Here is a 25,418-nt window from a genome sequence, read left to right as displayed (position 1 = left end):
AACATTTCTCACTCGGCAAAAAGTTCTCATTTAACTTATTTTCACAATAGATCTATTTTCTGTTAGAGAATGTGTGGATAGGAACAAAATAGAAGGGAAAAAGAAGTTCTGTAATTAACCAACCTCCTCTCCTTGTTCAATTTTTCTCGGTGGTGGTGGTGGTGGTTGGGGGGGGCACGTCGTCATAACCCACCCCCCACCCCCCATAAACTAAGTGGCCTCAAAGCACTGGAATTATTTATTGATCCCCTGGACCAAAGCAACTGGGTCAAGTTCCCACCCATTCAACTGCCAGTCACCCACTGTGCATCTACTTCCTGGGGTCCCAAGGGCTTGTGGGAGATGGAGTCAACGAATCAGGCAGCTTGGACCAAGCTGTGCTAAAGTGAAAAGTCATGCCAAGGTATATTCAGAGTGAGGTGGGGGGGGTGGGGCGAGGGGCGATGACTAGCGCCCATGGGGAGTTGGTTCCGTATATCTCTTTGCTACTGCCACTCCACTCAAGAGCTATTAAACACGAGTCACTCTCTTTCTCTCCCTCTTTCTCTTTTCCCTCCCTCTCTTTTCTCTCTCTGTCTGCCTCTCTCTCTCTCTCTCTCTCTCTCTTTCTCTGCCGTAGTCCCTATGGTAGAGGGCAGGCACAAATGGCTATTTGCTGTACAACTCCCGCAACATGTTTGTGTCGGCTGGTGCCCTCGCTAACAGCATGTAAAACAAAAAGAGAAGGGGGTTTCGCTCCCCTATTCACAAATGGCCCCGGCTTAAGACGGAAGCTTCCAGAGCAGAAAGACGTCAAAGTGCCATTAGGACAGCCTGGTGAAAGAGCTTGGTACACATCACTGCTCCCCATACACACGCCCCCCATCAATACACCTTAATGCAGCCAAGAAATGGAAGATGTATTGTGTCCTGCCGTGGTTGTATAAACACGCACATACGAGCGCGCGCACACACACACACACACAACCCCTGCCCCCCCCCCCTCTCTCTGATACACACACACACACACACACACACACAGACTCATCACTTTTTAAAGACTAAATTCAAAAGGAATAGATGATCAGCAGGAGTAGAAATGTTGTCCTTTCAAAAACTCCAGCGTTGCTCTGAGACAGATGAGGAATACTTAGCCGTGTGTGTGTGTGTATGTGTGTTTGTGTGTTCTATCCTCTTGCACCTTCTGTATCTCATCTCCTCGTGACAGAATTAACCAGAAAAGAAAGAAAGAAAGAAAGAAAGAAAGAAGGAAACCTGATGATGAGGACGTTGCAGTAATGCTTTTTTGTAGTGCTGCTAACAGCGCATTTTCTTTTTTCTTTTTTTTTTTTTTTTTTTTTTACAGTGTCAAGGAACCTGGCAGAGTTGTTTGATGAGGATGTCATGCATGTGTCGGGATGAGAGAGCATTGTTACGACCCGAGGCTGCTAACTGCCACCAGCTGGGCCTGGATCTCTCTCTGGATGCTAACGCAGACAACGCTGATCACAATAGCTTACTCTTCTCCATCTTTCATTCTCACAACTTTAGCCTTGTCTGTCAGGATCAGACTGTGTGCGCTTGTGCATTCGTGTGTGCGTGTGCGTGTGTGTGTGTGTGTATGTGTGTGTGTGTGTGTGTGCGAGCGAGCGTGTGTATGCCTTTCGGAAATCAGAGACATATTTTTCGCCTCTAATTAGCACACGGGGTTCCTCGGGGCAATCAGAGCAGGGTTAATTAGAGGCAGCCGGAAACACATGGGCGAAGTGAGGTGCTCCATTACAGTCTCTCATCACACTCACACTCACACACTCATACACACACACACACACGTTGTCACCTAGAGGTAGTTGCTCTGAGCATAGAATGTGATGCTTTTCTACAGCAGTGACAGATCCAACAGCACCCTGCTCTCTCAAGGCTCTGAACTCTCTCTCTCTCTGTCTCTCTCTCTCTGTCTCTCTCTCTGTCTCTGTCTCTGTCTCTCTCTCTCTCTCTCTCTCTCTCTCTCTCTCTGTCTCTCTCTCTCTCTCTCTCTCTCTCTGTCTCTGTCTCTCTCTCTCTCTCTCTCTGTCTCTCTCTCTCTCTCTCTCTCTCTCTCTCTCTCTCTCTGTCTCTCTCTCTCTCTCTCTCTCTCTCTCTCTCTCTCTCTCTCTCTGTCTCTGTCTCTCTCTCTCTCTCTCTCTCTCTCTCTCTCTCTGTCTCTGTCTCTCTCTCTCTCTCCCTCTCTCTCTCTGTGTCTCTCTCTCTCTCTCTGTCTCTGTCTTCCCTTTTTGCACCTTTCTCAATCTTACTGCCTAAAAAGAACAACCACAGTAACAAACCGCCTAGATTCACTCTGTATCCCCCCCCCTCCCTCTCTCTCTCTCGCCTGTCGTGACATGGCTTGCAGTGTGTGGATGTGACAGCGCGTTTGCTCTTCTGCGAGCGAGACGCTGCCTGTTTCTGACACGCTGGAAACTTTACAGCCGGCGAGTGCTCCAGGCAGAGGTGCCACGGCCGTCTCCGCATCTGTCCATCCTCATTTGGCCCACTGCTGCCGCCACGCACAGCCGGGGAAAAAAAAAGGGGAAAAAAAGAGAGGGGGGGGCAGTGGAAGAAGAGAAGAGGAAGCAGACGCAGCAGAGGCAGAAGAAGAAGATGATGATGAAGAAGAAAAAGAGGACGAAGAAGATGAAGAAGAAGAAGAAGAAGAACTGAGGCTTCCAGATGTCACAGCGAGCCAGTGATGTGAGTCCTGACATCCCCTGAGATACTATCACTGATCCTGTCAGAACGAAAGGAGCCCGTTTTAAAATTTTAAAAACACTTTAGCGGGACTTGCCAAGGCGCTCTCTCTCTCTCTCACTTACACAAACACACACACACACACACACACACACACACATCGTACCATGTCACCCTCCCCTTCCACTTTTTTTTTCAAACCGATGTTTACTGTTGTGCCTGTCTTAGCGAGCTCACTCCAGAGAGCAGCTGTGACAGGACCTGCCTTCAGTTGCCAATCATTTTCCCATGATGCTCTGCTCAGATGCTTATTTTTACTCTTTCTTTTTTTTTTTTTCCCCTGCCTGACCCAGGAAATGGAGCCAGTGTGGTGGCTAATTTGACTGTCACTTCCATGAATTCCCTCAGCTCTGACAAGGCCACTCAGGAGTCGGGCGGAGGTGCAGACCAGATTTGTATTATTGATGAGAGCGGTGCCATTAGAGACGTTTATCCGCGAGAGCAACCCCCCCACCCAACCCCCCCCACCCTCCTCCATGTCCCCCCTCCCTTGGCTCCTTGACACAAAGCATTACTTCATGATTTAAGTGGGAGGAAGAGAGAAAGAGAGAGAAAAAAAAAACTACACTCTCCATACTCTGTTCACTATCAAACTCCCTCTGCCCAAAGCTGTTTTAATTTTGTCCAGAACACATATGAGTTACAGGAAATATGACAATATGGTTTAGTGTAGTAGCTGAGCTTCAATTAGTGTTGCTTTTGATCACGTTAAGACTCTGAATGTGAGAGCTGTATCAGCTGCCAAGAATTCGGACAAGAAACTCTGACAGCAATGATGAAGAATGAAGAAAAAAATAATAATATTAAGACCCAGTGTGCAGATGAATCTGCGATGAATAGCTTGGAATGGACCAGAAGCATTCATTAGGTAAGGAACAGATTACCTACATTATGTGTGCTTCTGACCAGAACGAACCCCCCTACTCGAACTTATACCAAACAAAAAACAAAAATCTTTTTTTTTTTTTCTTTTGAGTTTAGCTGTTTATTTTTAGATTAAAGGGAGGCATGCACGGTCTGTAAAAAAAAAAAAAAAAAAAAAAAAATAATAATAATAATAATATTGCACCTTGTGCATACGGCTGAATCCCATTCCAAAAAAAAATGCCGTTTTGCATCGCTCAAAAATCCTTTCGCCGGTGCTAAAAGCTCTGTTAAAAAATCCGAGCTTGGAGGCACGCTGGTCTGGTGCTTAATGCATCTGATGGGCCTTTTTTTAAAGCGCTCTGTGGATAGGAATACTTCTCCATAGACTCCACCGACGCTCCTGTACTCCCAAGCCCTTCTTTATGCTCCCCTCTATTGAAAGTGACAGCCTCTGGCCCATTATTTTACACTGCGTGCGTGCGTGTGTGTGTGTGTGTGTGTGTGTGTGTGTATGCGTGCGCGCGCGTGTGTTTTTAAAGAGCTGCTGCGGTGAAAGACGTGAACACCGTGCGTCACCCATAATGTATCGGGGAGGGGTCAGCGGCGAGGTAAAAGGTGTCGGCCGCCGTGTGTGTGTGTGTGTGTGTGTGTGTGTGGAGACGCAGAAACAAAAGCAGGAGGAGCTGCGGGGCCCCTGCTTCTCATTCGAAGACCGGCATTGATTTATCCTCCATTAGACACCCCCCTACCTCACCCTCGCCCCCCCCCCCCTCCCCCCCAACACAGGTATAAATTTTGTCAACGGGACGTGCGTTTTTACTGCGTCCAAGCCGCCCGTGTGGTTTTTTTTTTTCACGGGGTCTGAGCCAGGCTGGATGTGCAGCTGAAGTCTTAAGCCCAGATATCAGGCCAGACTTAAGGGCTTGTGTTTTTATTTATTTCACCCCTCTATCTCTTTCTTTCTCTCTCTCTGTCTCTCTCTCTCTCCGTCTCTCAAGGAGAGAGATCTCTTAGGAGCTCTTTTCTCTATATGAGAATTGTGCATACCAAGGGACTGAAGAGCATTAAATCACCGTGCTAATATGAGTGTGTGTGTGTGTGTGTGTGTGTGTGTGAATGCTAGAGAACAGAGGCCTTGGCTTGGGATGTACAAATGCCTCAAGAGAGGGAGAGAAGAAGAAGAAGAAAGGCAGAAAGAGAGAGAGAGAGAGAGAGAGCGAGCAAGAGAAAGACAGTGGGAGAGAGAGAGAGAGAGAGAGTGGGAGAGAGAGGGGGAGAGAGAGAGGAGTGGATAGAGGGAGAGTGGTCACTCTTTGGCCCGTGCGGTGCTTGGCACGACTGTGCTCTGACTGATGGAGGCCTCAGCGGGGCTCAGCCGCAGCCTACGCTTTAATCTCTATATCGTCAGACGTGGAAATGGACCGGGGGGGTGTACATGCGCAAGGGATTGATTTTCTCTTTATATCACTTTTACAGGCAGGCAGCACACTCTCTCTCGCTCTCTCTCTCACACTCACACACACGCACACACGCACACACGCATATATATACAAACGCAGCTGGAATGGCAGGTTGTGGGGAAGGAAGGTTCCCACTGGTGTGTTTGGATTCAAACTGAACCCAGCGTTCACACACACACACGCGCACACACACACACACACACACACGTCTCCACATGTGTGAAAATCTTAGGGCCATGAACTGGTTAGTCTTACCCCCTCCCGCTGTGATTTTGCTGTCTGTGAACTGAGACGGCCTCAACAAGCACCTACGACGTTAATGATGGCGATGACATTTTGGCTCTGAAAAAACTTTCAGGAAGTATTTAAGGAGGGAGAGAGAGAGAGACAGAGAGAGAGAGAGAGAACCAAACGAGAACAAATGTCGAACTCGCGAGTCCGTTCCAGAACCCCCCACCTCCTAACCCCCCTTTCTGGCGGTGACGGAGCTTTGAAGTGTTTCGCCGACGGACGTTTTCAACTGATTCATCCTCTGAGGAGTTGAGCAACTAAAGCAGATATAGTGTTAAATCAAAGGAGCGGAGCCTAAACATTAAGGAATAGAGCAAAATGGAATCCCGAAAGAAAACAGGTCTGCTGGAAAAACGGGCGCCGCACCTGTTTTAACTTAAACGCCAGCCAGTAGCGATATTAGCTAAACATATCCATAAAGGGCAAACAGGCCTCCTACCGCAACCTGATAACAGACCTGGCTTTTGGCTCTTGCTCTCAGCTCTCACACAGCTAAGGCAGAGATAGAGAGATCCTAACAGCACCTTTAGCTGGGTGTGAAAAGACAAAAAAAAGGGTGGGGGGTTGGGGGGGGGGGGTTATAGCTTCTTACTTACATTAACATGAAGAAAAAAGAAGCCCGACAGAACGTTGTAAGTCATAAAAGATCATATTTATGCCACCGAAAAGGATCTGCCAACAACGCAATTACGAAGCGTCCGCATCTCATTACTAACTATTAATTCAAAGGAAACCCGTACCTTTACGTAGAGGCTGTTCACGTGCTTTTGTGGATGTTATATATGTCTCAAAAAAAAAAAAAAAAAAGACATCTATGAGATAATTTGGTTTCACTACAAGATTCATATTACTTCTCACGTGTCAAAAACAATGATGGCGACAACACAAAACAATGGGTTGAAAGTCTCCGTCGTACGCAGTTTGAATCGAGCTGACGGACAAAAAAAAAAAAAAAAAGAAAAGAAAAAAAGAGGGGGATTGATGCTGCAGTTTTTTGGGGGGGTTTTTTTTGATGTGAATGTGAAAGGAAATAAGGTTGGAGTTAAATAAGCTAAAGGAACAGTTAAACATCACTCAGGGCTGTGAAGCCTAATCCCGGGGCCGATGCAATCCGCGCTAATGGCAGCCAATGAGTGGGACAAAGCCCGGGCTAAAGCGTCTGCCTTTGAACGCAGCGCGCGGGAGCCAATCCTCTTTCCTGAGAAAAAGGAGCTAACCCTTGGGGACAGGAGAAACGGGCGCCTTCAGAAAACGAGTCTGTTAAACTCATCTGAAAAGGGATCCCGACGACTCACGGGAGATAACGAGACCTAGAGGCGCAGAGAGAGAGAGAGAGAGAGAGGGTGCTTTGTAGTTTGTCGCTGAATTGGTTTAGTCTTTGTTCAGGATCAGCGGAAGACTGCATTCGACATGCCTAAACAGTCTGAGCGCAAGGCCTGAAATTCACTCTAAGAGAATCACTCCTTCGTTATCTTCACACTTAAACAAAACCTCTCTCAACCTGTCTCTCTCTCTCTCTCTCTCTCTGTCTGTCTCTCCCTCTCTCTCTCTCTCTCTCAAATCCTAATCTGTGTTTACCTTGGGCTAGTTTGGCACTCGTTTTGCAGGCTTTTAACACCACTCTCACCCACAGCTCCAGTTCCTGACATACCGCTAGGAGGTTAGCTTTAGCACCTTGCCACCATGACTGATTGCTGGTGGCAGGCTAAACTGTTAATCGCTCGCTCTCTCTCTCTCCCCTCCCCTCCCCTCCCATTCCTGTGGCACCAGCTCCCGCATCCCCCCCCCCCCACACCCCCACCCCCACCCCTGTGTCTTGCTGGACTGACGTCCTGACACGCGACTGTGGTTTCCTGCTAAGAGCTGGGCACTGGTGTGGGCTTGGCTGTGGACATTTTTTAGCTAATCTCTGTTTATAAAGGGAGTAAATGATGTGAAGGGGAGGTGAGGGGTGTGGGTTTGGGGGTGGGGGGGGGCATTCCGATGTGCAGGGCCCCATAAGTGGGAGATAAGGCACAGCCTGGCACCAGGGCTGCATCTGGCACCCCCCCCCACCCTTACCTACCCTCCCACCCCCAGCCCCCTTACCCCCACCCTCCTCTCCAGATCCTACTGATAAGAAGAGTACTGCTTACACAGCACTGTTACATTCTCATACACACACACACACACAAAAACACACAGGTCTCACAAACGAATAAACACACATAGAGTGTGGTGCATGCGTTCATTCACACAAGCGTGCGCACACACTAATTTCTCGTCTCTCCTTCTATCCTCTCTCTCTCTCTCTCTCTCTCTCTCTCTCTCTCTCAAACACACACACACACATATTCACTTTCTCACACATACATGCACACTCTCACACTTTGCTCTCACACACGGTACCCATACAGTAAAGATACCCTACTCTTTCTCTTTTTTTTCCTTTCCTCCGTCTGACTGTCACCTACTCCAGACTCCCTCTCCTCTCCTGCCTAGCCCACTGTTCTCAGAGCCTGCTCATGCCCCCCCCCCCCCCCCCCCCCCCCAATCACTGAGTCTCTCATACACCCCCCCTACCCCAAAAAATGTAACGGAGTCTCTCGTACACCCAGGTGGGTGTGCCAAGTGGACCTGAACAGTCTAGAAAGCACACACAGTCTCTTTTTGAGAGCTCACAGACAAAGAAAGAAAGAAAGAGAGAGAGAGAGAGAGAGAGAGAGAGAGAGAGAAAGAGAGAGAGAGAGAGAGTGAGAAGTCCAGTCTGGGCAATTATCTGTGTGGCGGCATACATGTGAGTAGAGGGGCAGTCACCTGTGGCAGAGATCAATACTTTCCCCTCCAGCGGCCCTGTTGTCTTTGGTGATTACTGCTCTCCCCCTCAGTCACGCAAGCCCTTATTTATTTGTTTGTGACAACAACAAAAAAAAAGAGAGAGGGATGGAGAGCCAGAGGCCTGGTGCTGGGAGAGCCACTACATTAGCCACGCATGGCTCCCCACCTCCCCTCCCTCCTCTCTCTCTCTCTCTCTTTCTCTTTCTAACTCAAACTCTTACTCAGTATTCCTCAACCATACACCTACACTCACACCGTCTCTCTTTCTCTCTCTCTCTCTCTTCTCTCTCACTCTTACAATGTTTCACACCAACACACACACTTACACAGCTTCTCTGTCTTCTCTCTCTCCCTCTCTCTCTCTCTTTCTCCATTCTCTTTCATCAGTGCTCAGCTCTCTGTCTCATTTCTTATGGGTGGTGTTTGAGTGATATTACAGAAGACTGACGTACCAAGACCACGGACGTGTCCAGAAACTGCGACTGCCATTGCATATTGCATCCCTCTTTTTTTCCTATCCTATGCTTCAAAAAAAAGAAACAAAAACAAAAAAAAAAAAACAACAAAGATTCAGACGGTCTGTCCCCCCCCCCCCCCTCCTCTGACTGAGAGAGAGGTGTTGTCATAAGAGAGTACCCAGGTCATTCACACTCGTTTTATTTCGAAACCCTCCTGCGTTCACATACGGGCAAACGTCTACACTGCTCCTCTGGTGGTCCTGCCAGTGAGGCACTTTGGAGGTTTTTATAGGGCCCAGTTAAAGAGGAGGAGAGAGGGGTGGGGTGGGGTGGGGGGAGCTTTGGTCTCTCTCGCGGAGCTGCGCCGTGGGGCCCTGTTCACTGGGCTTGTGTTTGCACAGGCCTTTTTACCCCACGTGAGCTGGAGAATATTCCAGAGCCTCCAGAGCTCTCTGTGATGTTCTAATAAACAATCAGCCAGGCACCACACTGAGCCACCTCATAATGGTATCCTCATTATCCACTCCAAACACTCAGAGACGCGGAGAGACAGAGAGAGAGAGAGAGAGAGAAGGAGGGTGCTTCATGCTTCGTTTTCTACATTCATCTCGCAAAAACTGAATGAATTGATTCCATTTGCTCCTCCACTTAATATGACCTGATTGTTTATTGGCGCTCCAAAGCTGCTAAGCTGACTTTGGTCAAGAGACTTTCTTTCTTTGTGTGTGCGCGTGTGTGTGCTTGCGCACGCACGTGCACGTAACATCGCAATGTTTTTTTTCTTTTTTTTTATAGCCAAAAACATTATACATTATACCATTCTTTTCTGTGTGTCTGTGAGAAGTTTCCAGAGAAAGATGTTGCTTGATGAGGAGAAAGGGGACAAGGATCAGAATGAAAAAGACTCACTAAACTTCTGTCTCACTTCAAAACAAATCTGATACAACATTCATCACACTGGAATTATAAAGATATCAGAGACTTAGGAAAGTGAAAGTGAAAGAGAAAGAGTTGCAGAGAAAATAGAATAGCACACAGCTGAGTGGATGAACTGCTCTAAAACACGATACGACAAAGAAAAAAAGTAAAGCGTCAAACTCGTTAAAGTTCAGCAATTCAACACTCTGCTCCAGAGCTAAAATAGATGTCCACATTCCAGTTCATTCACTAATACGATACACTTATATCCTAGTCCCTCATCTCTGTTGTTAATAGCTAAACCACAGAGCTAAACACACCATTAACTTCAGTCTTAAGATTTGTTTACCAAACCCATCAGGGCAAACTTTCGTCCAGAGTCGACCTCCGCGATTTCTTCCGCGTGATTTCTCTCTGAGTGAGGTCACTTCCTGCTGACCTGGCCCTGTTGCTAATAGGATGTAGCATGCCGTGGGCACTTTCGACTCTCTCCCTCTCTGCCTCTCTTGGCTTGTTATGGGGAGGTGGAGGTCCTGACGATGGTGGAGCGGTGCATGACTGGTGGCGGTGAAGGTGAGATGAAGCCAGACCAATTGGCGAGAAAAAGGCAATGCCATCAGAGTGAGCTCTGGGGGGAGGGGGGTTGCCCCCCCCGCCCTCCATTCCAGCTCCTCTTACCTGCATGACAGGTCAACCCGCTTAATAAAGGCACCCAAGCAAAGACAGAGTGAGAGAGAGAGAGAGAGAGAGAGAGAGACAGAAAGCTGAGCCTAATGAGAAAGAAAGACAGACAGATACAAGAAGTATAAAGAACGGTAAAGTGTGAGGTCGAATACACCTTAACCAACAAAGAGAAGGATAAAAGAGTCACAGAGTGAGGAGGGGAACAAAAACACAGCGGATGTGCTACTCTGAGAAGAATCCACAGAAAACCATATCTTCTTCTTTTTTTTGCCTTCTTCGTCTTCTTCTTCATCATCTTATTCTTCTTTGTCTTCTTCTTTTGTTTTAACACACTCTTGGCTTGGGTTTAGTTGGACTGAGCCAGGGAGAGAGATCTTTGCAGGTGATGCTGCCCCCCCCTCCCCCCACCCCTTCAGTGGTTTGTGCCAATGACATCACCGTGTGCCCAAAGCAGCAGGTCATCCCACACAGCTGAGTCTCACACTTAACACTAACCATCCCACTCTCTCACTAACACCAGTGTGGGAGGTCTCTGTGAGTGTGTGTGTGTGTGTGTGAGTGTGTGTGTGTGTGTGTGTGTCATCCTTGTTTGCTTCCTCTCCCTCTCGGATCCCCCGCTACTTTTTACGAGCGTAAGCTCTCTCACCTCGGGACACACTCGCAGTGCATAAACGTTTCCATTCGCCAGCGGATGTGACACACGCGCACACATACACACCATGTGTTCGAACCCTTGTAACCGATGGCAACACACAGAGGAAACAACCTAGGAGGCATCTGGGTGAGGTCATACCTGAGCCTCGAGTTGCGTATTAGTCAAAGCCAAAGACTGTCAGTGTTTATCAGACAACACACTCGATGCCAAAAACAGTTGCGAGGTTAAGGAACAACAAAGCTGATTTTTTGGGGCTTCAGGTGTTGGACTTCTCAATGTTTTCCCCCATGATCTGTGGTTCTTATTGTCCATCTGCAGTGAGCAACCAGGGAGAGGGGGGGGGGGGGGGGGGAGGTCAAACTCCCCAGGCTGATGAGCATGTGGTGGACTTCCGATCCACCCAATCGATACCTACCAAGGAGTCTCAGACCAGCGACTTCAAGGGGGGTGGGGGGGGGGGGGTTGCGCAGAGCAGCAAATTCCCAGCATCCTTAATGTCGCTGACCTTGAAGGAAATTCAATTTCCACCCACCCCGACAATTAACCGAAACCCTGACGACAGCCATGTCTGGAGCGGCAGCCATTTCCTTTTACGAAATGCGACCGAGAGGATATAGCTCATGGTAAAGACGCAGAGTGTGAAGACGCGAGGAGGATGATGAGAAAAAAGAAAAAGAAAAAAAAACGAAAGGGAGCAAGAGAGAGAGAGAGAGAGAGAGAGAGAGAGAGAGGGAAAAAGGGATTCTGTTTGAGGAGGTAATTAAAACATGCCCCGTACCCCTTTGAACAGGCAGCAGGGTGCAGTAAATAACTGTTCGGGACGGAGAGAGAGAGAGAAAGAGAAAGACTTCTCCCTTGCCTGCATTAGCCATTCAGAAGCCTATGAGCCTCGGGGAGAGCACCGCCGTCTTCTCCCCGCCATGACGGAAGCCACCGTGGGGAAAACCCGAGGCCAAGATGACGGGCAGGGGGGGAAAAAAGAGAAAGCCAAATGCGGAGAGGGATTCGCGGAAGGGAAGATGGGGTGCGCTCGTATCAGAGGGATGGGATTTTGGGAGAATCCGTGAGCGCCGCGGCATTAATATTGCCCGGAATATTCTTTTTCATTGTAACTGTGCTACGGCTACGGGCGGGTAGCGTTAGCGAGCGACGGCCGATCGCAGGTGCCTCTCTTCTTTAGCTTAATGCGCGCGCTGCAGAACTACAGAGGGACGGAGGGATACGGAGAGAAGAAAAGAAAGAGAAAGAGATGAGAGAGAGAGAGAGAGAGAGAGAGAAAGAGGGGTGGGAAGAGAGGGTACGCGTCAGAGAATCTTAAGAATCAAACAAGCTCCTCTAGATAAAGCTGTAGGATTGAATTGGCTAACGGGTAAGTCTGTGTCACTTTGGCAGCTGAAAGCAGAGAGAAAGAAAGAGAGAGAGAGAGAGAGAGAGAGAAAGAGAGAGAGAGAGAGAGAGAGAGGCAAAAACCATATTAAAACATATAAGGAAAAAGGACAAAAAAGGTGTCCTGATGGAGTTTTAGCTATATCAAACCTACTGCTGTCTTTCAGAAGTCCCTCAGCTCCCATTGGCTTATATAAAAACAGTCATCTCTACAACCATTTTTATTAAAAACAACCAACATCAAAGCCCAACCCACCCAAATGTATTCACTACATCCTAGACTTCCACTAAAGGGCTACAGCTTTTTAATACGATTCTTTTTTAATTCGACTCTGTTACAGAGCAGAACTTCCCAGTGGTTTGCTCTGAAGTGATGGAGTGATACAGCGATGGACGGACGGATGAATGGATGAATAGTATGAGAAGCGTCTCAAATGCACTGGCCTCATATAGTCCTTCCCGACGGACAGGGTAGACCCACCCTTTTACCGTAGCTCGAGACATGCCTAAAAACACAGTAATGTTTTCTTCCTTTCTGCCCGAGCCAAGCCCACTGAACCAATGTCTCATCTGCGATGCAGAGAATGGGTATGTAGGTATGCTCTCAATGCCAGGCAATTAGCGTCTTGCCTCTGTCCACTGTCCTAATGGTCTGATCTCTCCACTGCTGATGAACTGAGATTGACTGCTCGCAGGCTCTGAATTCCTGAGAAGTAGTCGTGTGTGTGCGTGTGTGTGTGTGTGTGTGTGTGTGTCTATGTCTGTGTGTGTGTGTGTGTGTGTGTGTGTGTGTGTGTGTGTGTGTGTGTTTGAGTGCTCTCCCTCATTAAGATTTTAGATGATTCTTTCTCTCCGCTTGCACATAACAGACTTGTCGTCTATAATGAAGTACTCACATTTTTGGCCTATGCTGTATAATCTGTAATGTAGGGATCAAATAATCCAGCATAACACTTAGTACATAATACTTAAAAATAGATCATTTTCTATGGGCTTGATCCGAAATCTTCTGTTTCCTGACCAAGCAAAACATGACAACAGAAGAAACACACAACAACACAACAACAACAACTCTACACTACTCTTTACACTCACTGCAACACTGTGACCACACTGTGAACTCAAACCCCCTGTGTCTGTGTGTGTGTTTGTGTGTGTGTGTGTGTGTGTGTATGAGAAAAAGAAAAAGAGCCATGGACAAAGTGAGTGTGAAATTCAATTGTTACAAGTCTAAGCTTTTCTGTTCCTTATTGGTGTGCACTGAGGCAGAGAGAGAGAGGGGGGGACTTTTTAAATTCAGTCATAGAGATGGTGTGTGTGAGAAAGAAGACAGACAGACATAGGTAGTAAGACAGAGAGATACATATACAGGGAGAGCAAGGGACAGACAGACAGAGAGTGAGAGATGGACAGAGAGGAGGACAGAGGAGAGAGAGTAAGAGAGTAAGGGATAGAGAGAGAGAGAGTGAGGGATAGAGAGAGAGAGATGCAGCTGCTGTCAGGAGAGTGATATGAAGTAGTGCTGCTTCAAAGGCGAGTAGGGCCGTGACCTGAATGTGTTGGCTGCACTTGCTACCTAAGAGGATCGATGGCCAGACTCCGGCGTGTGCTCCTGCAGCCCTGAGCTGCCTAATGAAGGCTCCAGCCCAAAAAGCCTGCCTGCCTGCGTGACGCTGCCAGGGACCAGTGCACTCACACTGAGAGACACACACTCCACAGGGACACACCTGGCCTGGCCTGGCCTGTCCGCACTGTCCACACACACACAAACACCCCTACATACAACCACACGCACACACACACACTATCACACGCACACATATACACACACACGCACACAGTCCTACATACAAACACCCCTACATACAACCACACGCGCACACACTATCACACACACACATGCACACACACATGCACACACACATACACACACACACGCACAAACACCCCTACATACAACCACATGCGCACACACTATCACACACACATGCACACACACATGCACATGCACGCACACACACACACACACATGCACAAACACTCCTACATGCAAACACACACATACACATGCAGAAACACTCCTACATACAAATACACACACAAACTCACACACACACACACACATACGCACACAAGCATGCACACAAACACTCCTACAAACACATGCACACACACAAACACACACACACACACACACACAGAGTGAGAGAGAGCCATACCACACACACGGATAATCACTGATGTGTGTGAATCGTGTCGGGCGAGATAATAAGGGAAACGACTAAAAATACTCGTTCAGACTTTTTCACAAGCTCTGGAGCAGATGTCTGCCTTGCCTCAGGATAATTCGGCCAAAAGCTCCGAGCACACAGTGCTCAGATGCCACTGTAATCCACTTCTCAAATATCTTTAACTCTGTGTAAGACACAAGATACAGTTTTTGGTTTTGGGTTTTTTTTTTTTTCCCCCAGTTTCTTTCTGTCTTTCTCCTAATCTTACATCACAATGTCACAACGTGGAGAACTGTCCTGAAATGAAACCTTAAAAAAAAATAATCAAAAAGGCTATGACTTCACGACCTCACTTTTCAGATTTTCTCTCTCTCTCTCTCTCTGTATCTGTCTCTCACCCCCTCTCATTCTCTATCTCTCTCTCCTTTGGTTCGTTGTTTTTTTTTTTTCTTTCTTTCCATCCATCCATCTTGCGAGAACCGATGCGACCCACTGCGGCCGTGGCAAAGAGAGAACGCTGTTATCCAAATCCAATATAAGTGGAATTACTTCCAAATTCCTTCATACGTCCTAACCTGCATCTAACCCCCTTCTGCAGCTTGAATGCATTTGGAACTGGAGTAAGGGATTCGGGGGCGGAGGGGTAAAAAGTGCGGATTTGGCATCGGCATGCCTAATACGGGCCCGTCGGTTTGAGCTTTGCCTTCGCTGAACTGTGCTTCACACACACACACACACACACACACACACACAAAATTATAATGTGAACAGTAACTTTTGCCTCAGACAAGGGAACAGTGTCATCCAAGTATCCAAGTCCTGTGTTTGAATCTGACTCTCCCATTCTCTGTGGGTATGTTTCTGTCCACTGATCCCAATTCAAAGTTCTGTCAATGCAAACAGCTGCAAAATTGATTTCATTTGAAATTAAAGGATGTTTTAATGAAACCTTAAAGTTGAAACTGACCCAGCTGGATCACAACGCTACAATGCGTTCTCATTCCCTTTTTATCCAAGGGCATTGTGGGATTTGTACTTTACCTGAATTCACATGTTACGACATATGACCTTGGATAACATTTAATTTGTCTCTGTTAGTTTCACTCGGGGTTAACATGGAGAAATCCATCTCCCAACCTTACTACCAGGGCTCTTGCTACCATCCTCATAGATAGACAGAGAGAGAGAGAGAGAGAAAGAGAGAAGACAGACAGACAGACACATAGATAGATAGATAGATAGATAGATAGATAGATAGATAGATAGATAGATAGATTATACTCTCCATAGGGAATTAGTAAAGAAGGAGTTTTGTTTGGAAGAATAATGAGGGTAAAGAAAGAATGAGGGGGAAGAGGATGATGATGATGATGATGTTGATGATGACGAAGGTTTCGCTGAGTGGTGTGAGAATGCAGTGCTGGTGCATCTGTCCACATGTGAAGGGAAAGAGAGAGGGAGTGAGAAAGGGAGAGAGGGATGAAGCTTCAGGGAAAAGAGGAGGGGAGGGGTGGGTTGATGGTGGGGGTGGGTGTCCAAATCACCTTGATTCAGTGCAGCGGGGCCCTTTGATGTGCCTAAAGCTGGCCGCGTTAGCCCAGAGCCAAGCGTACGCCTTAAAACAAAAATCCAGCTTGACGTCCTCAAAATCATAACCATATGAACGCAGAAATTCCACCTTAAGAAACATCGCACCCCGGTTCGGCCCTCAGATGAGACAATGGCCAGCGATAACAAAAACCAGGCATGAGGAGGACCACGGGAGGCAGGGGAGGAAGTGGAGGTATAGGAGCAGAGAGAGAGCAGTTTGAGGAGAAGAGGATAGAAAGATGTGTGGATGAGGAAGGTTTCTGGTAGGTGGGGTGGTGGGGGTGAAGAGTGAGGAGGTAGGGGGGGGGATCATTTCCAAAAAATTTTTGCACAGACACTGACTACCTAAAATGGAAGTTTCTCAAGAGAGGATGGAGACAGTGCGACCTTCAACTTAACTGGGAGAGAAAGAGTCAGACAGGGAGAGAGAGAGAGAGAGAGAGAGAGAGGGAGAGAGCAATGAGGTGTGAGCTGATAAAGTGAAACATAGAGGCAAAAAAACATTTGACCCTAAAAACTAATATAGTTTGATATAGCATTAAATACACAACCAGAATGCATTATGTGTGTGTGTTACTTAATACCAGTGTTATAACCATGTTATTACGTGACTGGAGCATCCTATGACAGCATTTTCTTCTTCAGAGCTCTTTACTTATTCTCATGTTTTAAACAGTTTAAAACAGACAAACACCTGACTTCACCTTCTGACCGTACCCATAGCAACAGCTGCAGCTGTGTTAGCGGTCGCCATAGCGCGGTGCTGTGTTTGATTGTTTGCTATAGTAGCGTTTGAAACTGAAGCTCGTTTTCCTCGGTTTCCATCTTCCTCTTAATCGAACGGCGTCTTTCTTGGCCAGAGGACATCCTTCATTAAAGGACCGTATCGGGTCTGGCCCGGTCGCGACGATGGTTTGTGGACCCCCCCCTCGGCCCCACACACACACCCCCTTGCCCCCACCGCACATTCCTTTGCGCAAGAGCGCAAGATGAGCCGGGCACACTGCACCCAGATGGCAGTTCTGTTTGAATGTTTGAATAAAATGGACCTATTGTAACTACAGCCCCCCCCCCCCCGCCCCCTACCGCCGGCCTCCACGACACCCTACCCCTCACCCCCAGCTAACTACCACCACCTCTGTTATCCTTGCTTGTCCCTAAGGGAAGAGAAGGGAAGGGGTGGGAGGAAGATATGATGGTGTGAGTGAGCATGTTGGAGGGAGGGTGGGTGCGGGTGGGGGTTGGGGTGGGTGTAGGGTTGGGGGGGGGTAATGGAAGAAGTAAGAGGTGGAGTGGGAGGTTAGCTTAGCTTAGCGGTTCCATCTGGTTGTCTTGGAACCATCGTCGGAGAAAGTCTGAGAAACATGCATGTCGTTTGCGAAAAAAAAAAGGCAAAAAAAAAAAAAGGAAAGAAGGAAGGGGAAAAAAAAATCAGCCAGAGGAAGCACAATGTTCTACAAGGACATGAACATTACTGGGAATGTCACTTAGCCACGCCAGGTCCACATGTTAGCCGTCCAAACCCCCTTTTCTTCCCTAACCTCAGCAAGAGAGAGAGGGAGAGAGAGAGAGAGAGAGGGAGAGAGAGAGAGAGAGAGACAGAGGGCCCAGACTGATACAAATTCCAGCTGCCGGGGAGCGGCCAAGTGACAAGGGAGAAGAAATGTCGGCATCTGGTCTCCATTGCTATAGAGTCGGCGTTCCAGCTTACAGCTTACAGCTGGAGGAGCAGGAGGGGGGGAGACAGAGAGAGACAGGGAGACAGGGAAAGAGAGAGAGAGAGAGAGAGAGGGAAAGAGAGAGAGAGAGACAGAGGGAGAGAGAAGGAAAGAGAGGAGACCGCCTGGGACAGAACTTGGACAATGAGGAGGTGAAGGCTGGCACTTAGCAGACTCCCCTCCATTTTTCACACACTTCACTTTGGAGGCTCTGATGGAATGAGCTGAAAGGTGGAGGAGGTGTTGGTGAGGAATGGAGGTGGGGGGGGGGGGTTACTGTGTTGCCTTGGTGTTGGGGGTTTGGAACAAATAAGAAGTGTGGTGGTGGTTGGGGGGGGGTTGGCTGATAGGACAAGGGGCTAAGTTTAATCATGCCAAAGGCCCCTGTTGTTGTCGGTTTTGTAAGACTGGACAGTTCTCTCTCTCTCTCTCTCTCTCAGTCTGTCTGATTCTCTCTCTCTTGGCTGATCTCAGATCAGAACAAAAGAAAACGAACAAGAGACACGGACCGGACTCCAGTACCGACCTAAACTGGCCTCTCAACCATCACAACGTCTACACACATCCACCCACACACACATCCATCCACCCACACACACACACACACACACACACACACACAAACACACACACATAAACCACCTAAAACAACACTGACTGTAATTACACAAGCTTCTCGCTTTCTCTATGAAGAGAAAAATACATATTCTGTCACTTTTCCCTCATTGACATGTGATATAATAATTTCACTTATACCACAAACAGGGGGAGCATCTCATTCCAGCAACTTCTAAACCACTACCACTCACACACAACAAAGACTCAAACCTTCATATGACACTAAACCTTTTCTGGTAGCGAACAAATAAACCTCTAATAATACTATCTTACATAATGAAATGTTTGTCTGAATCTGCCTTAAACATAAAAGTCAAGTTTAGTGTGTCCCAGTGCTCCTAATTATGGCCATTTTTTTTTCCTTCATGAGAACAATTCATATGATAGCAAACCATGTATATGATGACAGGTATGCAACAACAATTGAAGGAGTGAAAATGCTGATGGGGTTTCATTAGCGTTGGGATTTTTTTTTTCTTTCTGTGTCATCATCTTTAGACGTCGCAGAGTGAAGTTAAAACGTCAAAATGCAACGATTCCTCTGGGTGTCCATTCAATTTTCTAATGGAACATTTTACAACACACAACTTTAAAAGTGCTTCCCACCGGCATACAGGTCATTAAATCGCTTTTTACAAATGAAAGCACTTTTCATACGCTAAGAAAAGGATTCTGATACCATAAGTACATGTTTACAGAGGACACATACACACACAGGCATACACACACACGCATACACACACAGTCTCAGTGCTGATCATGTATACGGTATATGCGAGTTATGATGATTATAGGGTGTTAATGTCAGAGCAGTGCCAATATCGGCTGTTTACCTTAAGGTGATAGTGTGAGTGTGTGTGTGTGTGCGTGTGTGTGTGTGCGTGTGTGTGTGCACGCATCTGTGTGTATGTGTATGTGTTTCAATGTCTATGCGTGCGTGTGTGTGTGTGTTTGTGTGAGTGTAGGTGTGTGCATATCAGTGAATGCGGGTGTGTGTGTGCATATCGGTGCATGCGTGTGTATGTGTGCATGTGCGTGTGTGTGTGTGTATGAGACTGTAATGTGAAGGTCATATAAATCCAACTAAAGGACAATTAAAAAAATAACAATCATTCATTTTAATAGCTATTGATGTTATTTCTAATTCTCTCCAGCCGCAAATCAAAATTCAAAACACTCAACGAGGTATCGGCCTTTTTATGGTATCGATTCATTTCCTCTGCTTAAACAGTCTATTACGCCAGTAAATTGCAAAGTCTACGCATACTTAGTCATGCTTCAACAATATATTTTCTTTTCTCCCGAGCCTGTGTAGCTTTGATTGCGCTAAACAATGCCAGTTTGTTTTAGCTTCTGAAGCAACAAATATGTAGTATTCTTAATAAGGACCACAGAAGGGGGGGGAGGGGGGCTGATTGGTGTCTGTTTGATTGGTGTTGATTTGGAATGACACAATGAATGAAGAGAAAGTGTAATGTGAGATTAGTAGTTTTTTCGGGGGGGGGGGGGGTTGTTTGTTTCTTTTTTAAAGCTTGTTAAAACAGTTTTAGGTAGCAATGGGAAAAGGATCTATATTTGCCTACTGTTTTAAAAAAAATTACATTAAAAAAATAATTAATTAAATTAGACCACATGAGGTTATTGTCCAATCCTTGTTCTCTGGACTTTGTGGAATGCAGCTGTGTCCATGCATACAGCACACACACACACACACACACACACACAGGAGTTACAGCAAGCAAGTCCAGGTGTCTAATAACATTGTGTTAAGCGGAGAAGAAGTAACCTTTAAGTCTGATCTTACATAATGTAGATTAAGAGAGAGAGAGAGAGAGAGAGAGAGAGAGAGAGAGAGAGTTCTCTCACGGTTCTCTCTGTATGGACACAGTGTTCCTGTCCGCAGTGTCAAGATCACACAAGGAAGGCACTGAGGGGAGACCAGCCGTGTGTGTGTGTGTGTGTGTGTGTGTGTGTGTGGCTCGGTGAGCGAGGGACTGCGCGCCGCTGCTTTGAGTGACAGTAGACGGGCACGACTGCCCGAGGAAACCAGCAATGACTTATTACTGGTGACAGATACGCTACCTGAGAGACAGGTCAAAAAAAAGAGGGAGAGGGAGAGAGAGAGAGCAGGAGAGAGAGAGAGAGAGCGGGAGAGAGAGGATTATTCATAAGCGGTGGAGTTTAGCAGTCTTAACTCCACTGGTGAACACAGCATAAGCGTCATGAGTGCTTTGATTCAAATTGGAGAGCGCTGAAGCGCTAACTGTTCTCTGTCACCAGTAAAGAACAGGGTATTCCACACATCACCACACTACTGCCACATCACTGTCACTGTCAAATCACCCAGAGAGTGTGTGTGTGTGTGTGTGCACACTCGTGTGTGTGTGTGTGTGTGTGTGTATCTGTGGAGACAGAGATTGACTGCATGTGAAAGGGAGAGAAAGACAGAGAGAGAGTGTGTGTGCGTGTGTGTGTGTGTTTGCGCAGAGCCGGGCTACAAGCTGAAAATACTTTTGTGAGTATTCTGAGTGCCCCCTGACACCGGTAAACACACACACACACACACACACAAATATACACACTCAAGTTATTATTCTTACAGCACATCTAACCTCTTTGTCTTCATTTTCTTAAATATTTAAGAATATATTTGTACTGTGGTAAAAATTCTTTTTATTATTAGTAATCACTATACTGATGAAAATGATTATCACACACACACACTCACGAGAGAGAGAGAGAGAGAGAGAGAGAGAGAGAGAGAGAGAGAGAACAACACAGACACTTCTTTTCTCTTTCTTTCCTGACTTCAGACACAGCATGGTTCTTCTGTACGTCTGAATCAGGGCATTTTATCATTTGATCAGTAGCTCCATGATGGGAGCTTTGTGACTGAAATCACTGCTTTTCAGTTTGGACTGAACTTTGCCATAGTATCATCAATGTTAGATGTCTTTGAAAACAATAAGACTGCAAACATTGGTCTGTAATCTATAAATGATACGATTAGAGGAGTCTAGATATCATTGCTAGTTATAGAAAAGCTACAAACTCAACTCAAAACATTACGCCTGTATTTGATCACTTATCAATGCCCCCCCCCTCTCTCTCTCTCTCTCTCTCTCTCTCTCACTCTGTTTTTTAAAATTTCCAAATGAAATATTTATGACTGCCAGATTAAGATTCTGCCACATGCACACCTTCCGGCGCCTTCCATGGGGCTTGTGACATAACGTGTCAAGGCTCTGATTAACAGCATTCCACATTTTGTCTCTCCGTCTGATAGGCAGACAGCAGAGAGCGAAAGAGAGAGGAAAAAAAACAGGCCCAAAGTGCAAAACAAAGAGAGAGGACAGACAGCAAAGACGAGAGAGAGAGAGAGAGAGAGAGAGAGAGAGAGAGAGAGAGGGGAGGATGAGGCAAGAGCTGTTCATTAATGTGATTGTCAGTGTGATAGGTGTCTGTGTCTTTTCTTTTTCTTGTTTTTTTTTTTTCTTTTTTTGGAGCGAGTGTGTTTGTCACTCAGTGTCATTCCCTCTCGCTGATTTTATCATTTTTAATCCTATCTTTTCTGAAAAGGTGAAAAGGAGTGATTTATGTAAAACGGCCGGATAGATAAAGGCTCGAGGAATAACGATTTTCTTTCGTTTCGGGCGCAACCTGAAAATAATAAAAGGATAAAAAAAATAAATAAATAAAAATAAAGCTCCATCGTGTCACAACAGCGTGAGAATTTAAGGGCTAAAATTTCAAACAATATTATCATTAAAACAATCTTTTCTTTTTAAAATACGCACATGATAACAATCCCTGCAGATATGCGTGCGAATCCGTCACAGTGACCTGGCGTTTACTCCAAAGCGGAAGGGAACGTGGTAGAGTAAGAAACTCTGATTAGAAGCCGGGCTGTACGGTTTGAGACGAGATTAGCACACGCTCTCTTACCGTGTCTCTTTCTTTTTCTTATGGCCCCAAAAACGCAGCCAGAAGGAATGCCTCAAAATATGAGAAGCGTCTCTTTCTGGAGAAAACGGACGACTTTTCTCTAAACAAACTCTCCCACTTCTCGAACCGGGGAATATACTGTCGTAAGACTTTTAACCGGTGGGGGGGGGGAGAAAAAAAAATTAGCGGATAAACAGACGTCATCGAATCCTTGACTAAAAGGAGTTTTGAGAGAACTGAAAAAGGAGACGAGTAAAGGGAGGGAAAAAAAATGAAAAACAAAAAAACATAAAGGGGGGGGGGGGGGGGGGGGGCGGATGAGGGGGTGTCTTCTCACTCTCCCCGTAGATGGGGACGACAAAGGCAGAGCTGTTTTAGACGTGGGGAAAAAAAAAACGAGTTTTTGCAAAAAAAAAAGAAAAAAAAGAAAAGAGGCATAGAAAAATGGAGGGAGGTTTTTTTTTTTTTTTTACTCACAGAAGCCGTTTCCACGTACAAGGCCCCAAAAACCGCTGTAGTCGGTTTGGGCCCATACTGTTCCACTTACAGACGGCCTCCAAAAGCAAAGCCATCCACCCAAACCCCTGGCACTGACTGTCACACACACCAAGTCAAAAACCGCAAGCACATGTTCACTTGCTCTTAGCTAATTCGTTCAGGAACACTCTGGTTTGGTAGCTGGAGCAAAAAGAAAAAAAAAGGCTGTACCTTTGATTAAAAAATGTGTCTGATTCCAATTAAAGGGGGGGTGAGAAGGAGGGAAACACACTCAGACCGTTGTTTTTTTTTTTTTTTTGAGCCTGCTGGCGTGACATTTTCTCCTCTTTTTTCTCCACGTCTATTCTTCATTATGTCCGTGTGTGTGTGTGTGTGTGTGTGTGTGTGTGTGTGTGTGTGCGTGTGAGAGAGAGAGACATGTTTCTGATATAAAACAGTAAAAGGATCCTCTGTACGGATTTCTCGACAACTTAGATGCTTGACGAAAGGAAACTTCTAGAATCAAAGCGAACATTTGTTTCTTTGCTTTAAGTTTTGTTTTATGCTGATTAAATCTGAACCAGTTAAATAATTAACAAATGCATAATGAGATTCATAAATAAATAGACAGAAATTAAGTTAGTGAAATATGATTCATATAATGAATTATTAAGTAGCATTGACATGACTTCTGCATCTTTTTTTAATTTAAACAGGACAGACTGTACCTTTGCGAGTGTGCATGTCCGTGTCTGTCTGTCTGTGTGCGTATGTATGTGTGTGCGTAACAGTAAGTCCAGTGTTTTTACGGCGTGTTAAGGAAAGAGTAAGTGTATAATAGAGTGTATTAACTGGTGCCTTCTGACCCGTGTGTGTGTGTGTGTGTGTGCGTGTGTGTTACAGCGCACGCTCTCTGACCTGCAGTATGTAGCCTCTGACGTAATCGCGCAGCGTCCAGCCCAGCCCATGGAGAATGTGGAGAACCTCGTCCTGTTTGAGAACGCTGAAGAGACGATCCAGCAGGATCTTCAGTCTCACAGGTACGGCCTGAGTACCATACAACATCAGGCTGCTGATGTCAAACACCACGTTGGACTGCACGATCTCCACCTGTGTCGGATGGTACAGGTGCTGCGTGCTCAGCTTGTCTAGAGCTGAGGGAGACACACACACACACACACACACACACAAGCATCCAGACAGACAGACAGAGAGAGGGAGAGAGAGAGAGAGAGAGAGAGAGGAGGTCACTTTTACATGTGAAACATATTTGCAGTTTTAATGAATTCATTCCTTTTCAGTAGCAGAAGATTATGGTTGTCTCAGTATGTTTTAATTAGGGCTGTCAAACTTAACGTGTTAATGACGCGTTAACGCGATTTTTTTTTTTTAACGCCACTAATTTTTTAACGCTGTTAACGCAAAAACCTAATATGACCTTTTGAATCAGCCGTAGTTTGAGGAAATCTAGGTTAGCTGGCTAGCTGACTAAGTCACCTGCCACATCGGTACCTTGTAAGAGGTTGTTTTCCATCCCTGTGCATATTGTACAGTAAGTGAGCTGCCTTATCATCCAAAAATGTGTCTAAGCTATTTGCTCAGTGCAAAGGAATAGGACAAGTATATCTGCAATATCTAAGAGTAGTATTAGTAGTAAAGTTAGTAGTAGTAACATTTTGGCCATTTTGCACAAAATCCAATCAGTTGCAACTGACTACACAAACTCGTGATTAATTGCGACTCATTATTTTAATTATTTGAAAGCTCTAGTTTTAATATGTTTTAAACAAATAATAATAATAACAAAGTTGTTAAAAATAAATATCATTTTACCACCTGACAAAAATGTCCTTTGCTAATTAATTAAGCTATTTTTGAACAATATTATTTAACAATAACCAAAAAAAGAATCATGTTTACTGTCAAGCACCTGTGGATTTTTCTTTCTTCTCTCTTAGTTTAATGAAACCAGTTTTTTCTACTCTTAAGATGACACTGTTACAAATGCTACGTTTAAAACAATATTTTTAAAACATTAAATATATGAGTAAGATGATGATAGGAAGAACACAGTAGATGATAAATATCAAACATTATCCAGTCCAACGCCGATCGTCTGGAGGAGAGGTGACTGTGTTACATCTGTGCATGACTTTACAGAATCCCTCTTTTCTTTTCTTTTCTTTTCTTTTTTTTCAGAGAGGAGTGTAAATCAGAGACGTTACGATTATATTGGCTATATCCTGTCAGATGTGCTCTGGTTCTGTGACTGAACATCAGACCACATGTTCGACTGCTTAACCAGTGTGTGTGTGTGTGTGTGTGTGTGTGTGTGTGTGTTCTATGGCTACCCACAGTAAAACCACAGCAGCGTTTCACACAAACACACTCTTTTATATACACACACATACACACGCTCGCTCTCACACACTCACACACAGTGCTTTTGGCTTCTGCACTATCTTCACCCCCTCTTTTTTTTTTTTTAATCATCAAGCCTTGCACCCCATCCAGCACTTAAACATACATAAACACAC

At 45.9% G+C, this 25,418-nt stretch overlaps 1 protein-coding gene across 1 annotated transcript in view; it reads right to left on the bottom strand.

Moving 5' to 3' along the window:
- Window positions 1-25,418, bottom strand: part of bnc2 (basonuclin zinc finger protein 2) — a 111,628-nt gene that overhangs the window by 25,135 nt on the left and 61,075 nt on the right. The window contains exon 3 of the mRNA XM_030788302.1: window positions 23,800-24,035. Coding sequence (XP_030644162.1) covers window positions 23,800-24,035 — 236 coding nt within the window. The remainder of the gene's footprint in view (window positions 1-23,799; window positions 24,036-25,418) is intronic.

This window comes from Chanos chanos, chromosome 11, assembly GCF_902362185.1.
Source record: "Chanos chanos chromosome 11, fChaCha1.1, whole genome shotgun sequence".
Taxonomy (NCBI): domain Eukaryota; kingdom Metazoa; phylum Chordata; class Actinopteri; order Gonorynchiformes; family Chanidae; genus Chanos; species Chanos chanos.
Note: the sequence above shows the minus strand (reverse complement) of the source record. Positions and strands in the feature narration are given on the sequence as shown.